We start from the raw sequence: 8,110 nt of genomic DNA, 5'->3' as shown, positions 1-8,110 counted from the left end.
TGGTCACCCTATCTAAACTTTCACGCTACACAAAAAAGTAACACAACGCTGATGTGCTTCCTGGGTGACGACTGGAATGGACGGGACGCGTGTTTTGTGCGTCCATTTCAGTCACCTTGGTCTCTCGCGATTCCCTCATCTCGTACCAAGCTCTCCTGAACTTTTGCAACAGTGCAGACGGACCCGTGGCAGTACTGCAGTTTCCAGCTGACAAGGCACTGCACTGCCGAAGACGGCCTGCCGTCTATTGAGCAGCAAAACAAAACAGCATAAGTGCAAAAAGAAAAAAAAAACGTGTTTATTACTCCAAGAAGTATCTATGTGTGAGGGCAACACTTCATACAGAACCAGTGATGCTTTAGGTCCTCTTCTTCACTGAAGCACACGGCCTGTAATATAATGTAGTAAAGAAAAGCCTGTAAGAACATAAATTATGAACTTACACCATCCTATAATTACCAGTGAAACCATTCCAAGCACTGATCACACAAAACCATTTTTATTTCGCCATCATCCTTCTTCTTGCATTGTGCGCAGCACCATATGTCTCCTTTTTTTTTCACAGCAACTGCAGACAAGGAACAGTTGTTTATGCATGGCAATCACAAAACAATGATAAACGACCAGAAAGAAAGGTTCTTACTGGATGATGAGAGCAACAGCCATGCCTCCACGGTGAAGTATTTCTTCAGCTTTGGCAATGATACCCGGTGGTCTAGGAGGGCGCTCGGCAACTCCTCAGGGTGCACTTCAATATCACTCTCATCGAGGATTTCCCCTTCATTCAAAACACGTGCTGCAGCCTCCTGGCCAGCAATGCCAGTTAGGGTCACTGAAAAAAATATCCAGCACATAATGTACAAGCATGACAAGCCATGCCAATAAAAAACATTTCCATAAATCAACCTTGCTTGAGGAACGTAGCTAGTGCATACTTAAAAGTTCTTAAAAAATTATGCATTTGACAAAAAATCATCACTAGAAACATTTTCTGTTCCATTCCAAGCAAGTAATGATTGCACACTTCCAGAAAACTTGCAAAAGGCGTATTCTCTTACACTTTTCTTGAGACTTCAGAGATAAATCCTTGAAAGGCACAGGACCTTCTTCTTGTCTCTTCCTCTTTATTGTTCTTTGGCGAATGCGCTTGGCAGGACGTCCTCTGCTTTTCACCACTGGAAGCTTTATTGGACAGCTTTTCCCTGTTTCCTCAGCTTTCTCCTGCACGTTCTCTACTACAACGGCTTGACCAGGATTGTCGGGTTCCTCAGCTTTCTCCTGCACGTTTTGCAGCTCAATGGCTTGACCCGGATTTTCAGCTTCCTCAGGTTTCTTGTGCGTGTTTTCGAATTCAACGGCTTGACCATGAGGATTTTCAGCTGCTGGTGTGTCACACTCACTGTCACTGCTGGTGGCTAAATTTATAGAGCAGTCCCTCTTTTTCTCTTCACCTCCTTTGAGCCAAGTGCTGTTCAAGTCCTCCAAGAGCCCGAGTCGTGCAAAAATATCAGGTTGACAATTGGCCAACGTGTCGGCAAGTGACTTGAGTGTCCGCATAGCAAAATTGTATCGCTGATTAAGGTTCATTTTTTGAAAATTTGGGCCAGTCATCGACAGTATTCGGAGTTGGTTTGTGGGGGTGCTGTTCTCAGCAGCGGCTTGCTGATTTGGCAAGAATGCGGCCTGGTACTGTTTGAACCAGCGGCTTCGTGCTGCTTTTTCCAAGTCAGGCTCAATGTCGTATTTGACGTACACGGCCAACAAGTGCCGGCAAGGCAACCCCATTTTGGAAGAGAAGGTGCAGCTGCACGAGTGACTTTCAATGGAAATATCATGCCACCTTTCTCCATTCGAAAATGTAACATGGTACAAATTTTCTGTTGTTTTCTTCACTTCAATATCATTTTCTGCAAGTTTGCAGAACTGTTTTCTAATTACTCCACAAGCGAACGGGGTCAGCACTTTAGCACATGCCTCTTCAACTTTATTATTGCTAGAATGGTTGTAGAAGACGCATGTCTTCAGTAGTGTTGCTGAGTGGGCCGACTTTCTTTCAATGCTGCTTGATAAATCTAGCAGTTTCCTTACAGCATCATGAAGCTTTGTTGATGATGACAATGACGTTTTTATAAAACCATTGTGCGCTTCAACTCTGTTAGTCGTGTTGGCTCCACACGTGAACTCTTGGTCGCAGATGTGGCGAACCCACATGTTCTTAATTGATAGCCAATTCTTCTCGAGGTATTCTATTGATTATTTGCTTGCGAACCTTGCGAACTCCGACTGCGCATCTTCAAATTTGCTTGAATTAGGGGCGTGCAGCATTTCATTGAATGTTGTCACCATTTTATCACGTTCTTCATTGGAACGTGCTAAGTGGCTAGCTGCTGTTCTGAACGCTTTAATCACATGAAACTGGCACAACTGTATTGATGGAGCAGATGGGAAAGCGCTACGAATTGCGCTAATTTCACTGAAGTCCTTGTCCACAACTATGACACCAGTATTTTCAGAACAAGGGTTTTCCTTCACGAAGAGGTTGAGCATTTCAGTGACGTGGTGACATTGCTCAGAAGCAACAAAAGCATAAGCAATTACTTGGCTTTCTCCACACCCATCTTGCACGACAAATACAAAAAGTGGCATCTTCAACTTGTTTGTCCTATATGTTGCATCAAGCAACACCACCTCTGGGAAGGACTTATATGCTTGCTGCATGTGTGGCGTTTGAATAAATAAAATTTGCAGTTCCTCATTTTCATCTGTGATTGGATATATCTTTGCCCGATGCTGCTGACGACACTTCTCTATCTCCTGAACAAGTTGTTCAGCTTCGTCTCGGCCGTGACGATTTCGCTTAACATTGTGCAGATCCTGCGTTGTTACCAGCTTTCCTGTTGGTAAAAGCCAGGAAAGAAAGACATGCATGTATGAATAGCATGCACTGACGAAACAGGAAAAAAAAATATTCGGAAGTCATAATTGAGCAGTCTGAGAGAAATAAGACGGGAAGTGCGAAAATTAAGGCAATGAATGCGTCGCAAAATGAGGGAAAAAAGCACATTCTTACCCGTCTTTTCTGCTAGCTTCCCAGCTATGACGTTGGGCAACACATCGAGGTCAAGCAAAGGAAGGACATATTCCTTTTCATCGTGCGTAAGCCAGCGGTTTTCCGGATACAACTGGAAAATTTCCTTGTTCACTTCGTGATTGTGGTTGCAATCAATCTTTGTTATCTCTAACTGCTGGCTGGTCCGACGTGCTGCGATGACAACGGTCGCGGGACACCCTTGCTTCATGGTCCTGCGCACATTTTTTTTCTATTCGTAACTACTGCAAACGTAACCCACGAGGTTGGCTCATTGTTCAAGTGTATAAGTTAAGAAAGGATAGATGGATTGCAGCTCACCTTTGCTGAGGTCGTACGCCAGTAGCAGTGCACCTCCGTTCCCCGGCGTGTTTACACACATACGTCGCATTTGCGTACTTGAGCTTACTTTGCAGACGTTCAAGTCCGACACTTAGCCGCGAATTGACGACGTCCACTGTCTTTGTCGCTTTTGCTACGAAAAGGGTATTGTTTTGGAGCTGGAATTCTCTAAAGGCGCGATCAAAATCGCTAAAACAACTAAATCGTGCCCCAACTTCGAATTGCATGCCGTTAACCAAGCTACAGCCACTTGAACGTAAAAGTGAGGCGTCTGTGCACGGCCGCTCGATGAAAACATAAAAACGCACGTGGCCTGAGCAGCGAGAGTAGCGAGGTAGGCGAGGGCTTTCCGTTTTCTGAAGTTGCCGCGTGGCGTGTCGTGGCGCGTAAGTCGCGTCGTGCGTATACACGCTTCCGCCAAGGACCCACGACGTCATGCGTATAGAGTCGGTCTTTCTGTATAGGTATTTCTAGAAGTACAGCCTTCCGCATTTGTAAATATATTGCGCGAGCGTCGATCATGGGTCATTTTAGCGCCTTCGACGGCGATACTTAGCGAGACCGACAAAAGTAAACAGACGCGCATAAAGAACTCTTCAGCGCAAGCATCATCTGCTAAGCTGCTCTTCTCAGGACAACGCACGCCCATTTCATAGTATGCTGGTGCGATATAGTTAAAAATGCTGGAGGCTGTACGTCAGCTAACGGCAGCGCGAGATGGTACTAGATTGTTGTGTCTGACGCATGGCCAGATTTTAGCTTGTATGCGAATTCTCCTACATATAGTGTCGCCAGACAGGCTGTATTTCTTGTGTTGGGTGTCCTGTGTGTTTTCGTGTGTTTGTAAATGTTTGATTATTTCACAGAAACGGAGATTACAACAGCAGTGTTTCTTTTTCATCGAATTTTTTTTCTACTGAAAAATAGGGCGTTTGTTCTTGTAATTACCAGCGCATCATCCTTCGAGACAATGCTTTGTTCCACCGCATAAAGAAATTCGTTTTTGGAACACTTTTCATGTGCTAAGGAATTTTCTTCGTAGTACAATTCACATTTCACTTACTACAGATGTGCGTTTGTGTGAAGCTTTTGATAGTAGATTTATGTTTGCTGCAGTTTCATTTCATGTTAAATAACCACCCGTGATGTAACAATCAGATGTTTGCACAACCAGATGCAGCTTCGTGTAGGTTGTATGAGACTTTTCAGAATGTAACATGATCTTGTTAACTCACAAGCTTGCAGTTTCAGCAGGGATTACAGTAAATTGAACATTTATTATTGTTTAGGGATGTCAAGATTTCGTGAACCAGAGGCATCTCTACACCGCATAGGAACCTAACACATTTCTGCAGCCGGAACAGCACAGCAAAGCATCTTATCTGCATGCTGCGACAAGGTGTGTACAAAACGGTCCCTGCCACTTACACAAGCTGTAGGTTTTGTTGGTATAATTCATACCTGGGTCAACTCTCCTGAATTTTTCGTGAAGATCTCTAACGAGTATACCAGAGGGGGCACTTGCTTTAGGCCAGTTTGTTCAGATAAATTCCTTAAACAGGCTAAATCGGCAGCAGCAATAACACTGAAAATGCGCTCTGTGATATAAAACAGTGTTGTCAGTTCTGGTGTTTCAAGTTCGCTGCTGCTTTGTGTGCTATATCTCAAGTTAAATAATGGTTAATTATGTGTGAATCAATGCAACAGTGTGGGTGCTGAGAGGATGCTTTAAAAAAATGTGTGCTATCTCGCCAATAAAAAATTTTTCTCTGCAGAATTTTTACAAAATATAAACTTCACAGGTTGCCATATTCATAACTTGCAGTTTCGGTCTACTTGAATCGCATATATTGAATCTGGCCTACCTTGGTTTAATCAATTCATTTAAGTAGCCTCCTCTGAGTTGTATGTAATTGGAGGCTATTGTAGAAATGCATGATGTGCTCCCTACTGACTGCATTGTGACAATTTTTTTAGGGACGATCTTGTGAGGCACGCATATCCTTTCATGTCTTGCTATGATTTGCCCAGCAAAAGCAGCAGGGCTTTGGTTACCTTTGTTATTACGCATTCTTGTAGACTTCCGTTTCTTTCTCTTGTAACACACGTGCATGTGCAAATTCTGTGTTCCTAATTTTATTTCCGTAAGTTGTCCTAATTGTGTATTACATTTTTAAAGAATTTGGGGGGGAGCGGGTTATTGATTCCCATAATACTAGAGAGAAAGGGACCTCAGAACAAAAGGCCACAAAAGGTGGCTTCAAGTGTTCGAAGCTCAGAATTTAACATTCTGTCTCCTAAAGCACTGCCAGTATGAAACTGTTTCTAAATGTTTCACAATGTTTCAAACTGTTTCACAATGTGGCTGCCTGATTTGCAGCCACATTGTGAGAGAGTATGTTTTTTTCTTCTTTTGTTTGAGTTCTTTTGTTGAATGTTCTCCTTTTTAGTTCAGAAATTTTTTCCTACCACCTCACGCGATACTCCCACTGGAGCCGATGAGGTATGTTTATAAATAAATAAGTAAATTCCTGAGGCATGTAACAAACCTTGCAAATCAGTCCCTAAAAAGTCATAACGAGGATCTATTATTTTCAGCAGCTACCTCAGTCATACTGTGCTCACTGGCGCACTGACAAAAACCATTGCAGCATTAAAGCACTACTCTAAACATTTCCCTTTCAACATTTTTAACTCTCATATGCTGTCTTCTCCAAATCGTGTTGAGTGCATCTGGAATGTTTCGGCAATTGTTTTTACCTCAACCATTATGCAAAGGTTCAGCTTGTTGACTGTTGCTTATTTATATCTAGCCTTATCTGTGGAGTTGACTGTATGCTTTCTTTTTTTTGCATACCTGCCATGGTTGCTTAGTGGCTATGGCGTTGAGCTTCTAAGCACGAGGTCTCGGGATGAAATCGTGGCCATGGCGGCTGCCTTTCCAAGGGGGTGAAATGCGAAAGCACCTGTGTACTTGGATTTAGGCGCATGTTAAAAAACCCGAGGTGGTCCAAATTATTCCGGAGTCCCTCACTACGGCGTGCTTCATGATTAGACTGTGGTTCTGGCATGTAAAACCCCATATGTAATTAAATTTTTTAGACAAAAACTAAGGTGGCTTTTAATGATGCCACCTTTTCACATTCCTGCATAACCGACAAGTTTGTCGAAATAATTGAACAAATGTCATCAGTCTTCTGTAAAAGCAAACTTGTCTTGTACAGCAGCTCAAATAAGCCATTTTCAGTGCAATAGCAGGCTTAGGATGTTGCCAGAAAATTGTGTCGCATAAGGATGTGCTGCATCGGAAGGCACGTTTCTTGCTCATTGTAGCATTATTTCGTCTCTGTGTTTCTTTCAACGGTATTCACTGTGCACACATACTAAAGAGATAAGGAATAGGTAGAATGAGCATCCACAGTGCACGCATACCAAGGAAGTCACGGTCAGACAGAGAGCGATAGAGCACAGCACACTTTCACTCTCCGTCTGTCGCTTATTTCCCTCACATGTGTTCATTGTGAGCACCACCCAAATGAACAGTTACCGACTTGCCCAAGCTTCAACTCTTGTGCTTGGTGTTTTTGTCTACAAAATGCCCATAAGCAAGTCATAGTGGTGGTGATTTTCGCATGTATGGAAAAGGCTTATTCAATTCCAGAATAGCTTCATTTGTTCTAGGCATAGTAATGAACTTGCCAGTGTTTATTTTAAAGGCTGAATTGCATAGGAAACTATTGTGGTATTCCTAATGGCACCCTTTTGCATTAAGTTTGTGCAGATGCTTGAAGCTTGTACTACGTTGATGAAAATACGGTTGAAGCTATAGAAGCATGTTTGTCAAAATGTAGTGAATGCTTCCCGGTAGAAATCCGGAGTTATGCTTCTTGGGACACTTATTGGTTAGCCTTATTGGGTAATGCGATTAGCCTTATCGATGCTATAATGTTGCAGGGTCTGCAGGATGGCCAGCATTACAAAAACATTAACATCATTGTAAGAATACATGTTCTGCAATAATATAAGGATTTCCCCCCTCCCCCCAAGTGACAACGCTTGCTTACACTATATCTGGGATAAACCAGGTTTACTCCGCCAGACAGCCATCCGTGCATGAGAGGGAGGGGGGGCGGCAAAAAAGGGGGCTTTTGAGTAATCTTCTTCAAGTAGGTGGCTCATACATCAGATCTTTCTTACTGTGCTTGCTATGTTGCTCAAAGTCAACTTAGCTATGGGTACAATGTCTGCATTTTATTACTGTTTATGCCTAATGAAGGTTGCTTTGTTCACAGTGTCACTTTCTATATTGTTTCTCTTATGGCACTAAGCTCACTTGTTTTAATGCTGCTATAGGTATGGCTGGGCCTGGAGATGAAGTGTAAGCAGACCATGCTATGCTGCGGATTGGTGCCAATCTTCACATCCGAGTTGTTCCCATGACAGTCAAGCACCACTGTGATTTGCTTCATTGGCAAGGTAATATAATATGGTGGTGAGCTTGCACCTCAATATTGGTATTGAAAAATATGTTAAGTAAAAGACACAAGAGTTGGCCTTTATGACAGATACACTCATGTTCTTTTTTTTAAAGAGCTCTTTTAGCACTGTCCTTTATGGTCACGTTTTCAGAGGATGCTTATACTCCTTTATTGCAAACTGCCGTGGAGCTAGTTTGTGTTA

General features: G+C 42.8%; 1 protein-coding gene across 1 annotated transcript; it reads right to left on the bottom strand.

Annotated features, from left to right (window-relative positions):
- Positions 1 to 2,025: 2,025 nt before the first annotated feature.
- On the bottom strand, positions 2,026 to 3,313 carry LOC119443802 (uncharacterized). Its single transcript, XM_049663269.1, has 2 exons — positions 3,071 to 3,313; positions 2,026 to 2,894 (listed from the first exon to the last, which is right to left on the bottom strand). Exons 1-2 carry the CDS (start codon positions 3,297 to 3,299, stop codon positions 2,254 to 2,256), a joined length of 870 nt encoding a protein of 289 aa, XP_049519226.1. The 5' UTR covers positions 3,300 to 3,313; the 3' UTR covers positions 2,026 to 2,253.
- Positions 3,314 to 8,110: the final 4,797 nt, after the last annotated feature.

The sequence above is a fragment of the Dermacentor silvarum genome, chromosome 3 (genome assembly GCF_013339745.2).
Source record: "Dermacentor silvarum isolate Dsil-2018 chromosome 3, BIME_Dsil_1.4, whole genome shotgun sequence".
NCBI classification, from domain to species: Eukaryota; Metazoa; Arthropoda; class Arachnida; order Ixodida; family Ixodidae; genus Dermacentor; species Dermacentor silvarum.
The sequence above is the reverse complement of the archived record's forward strand: the minus strand, read 5'-3'. Positions and strand labels throughout refer to the sequence as shown.

What these genes read in the sequence shown, in the direction of transcription:
- LOC119443802 (XM_049663269.1), bottom strand. Translation starts at nt 3,299, where the DNA reads ATGAAGCAAGGGTGTCCCGCGACCGTTGTCATCGCAGCACGTCGGACC. An exon ending in GAAGCTAGCAGAAAAGACGG is followed by an intron (nt 2,895 to 3,070) that starts GTAAGAATGTGC and finishes TTTTACCAACAG; the next exon opens with GAAAGCTGGTAACAACGCAG.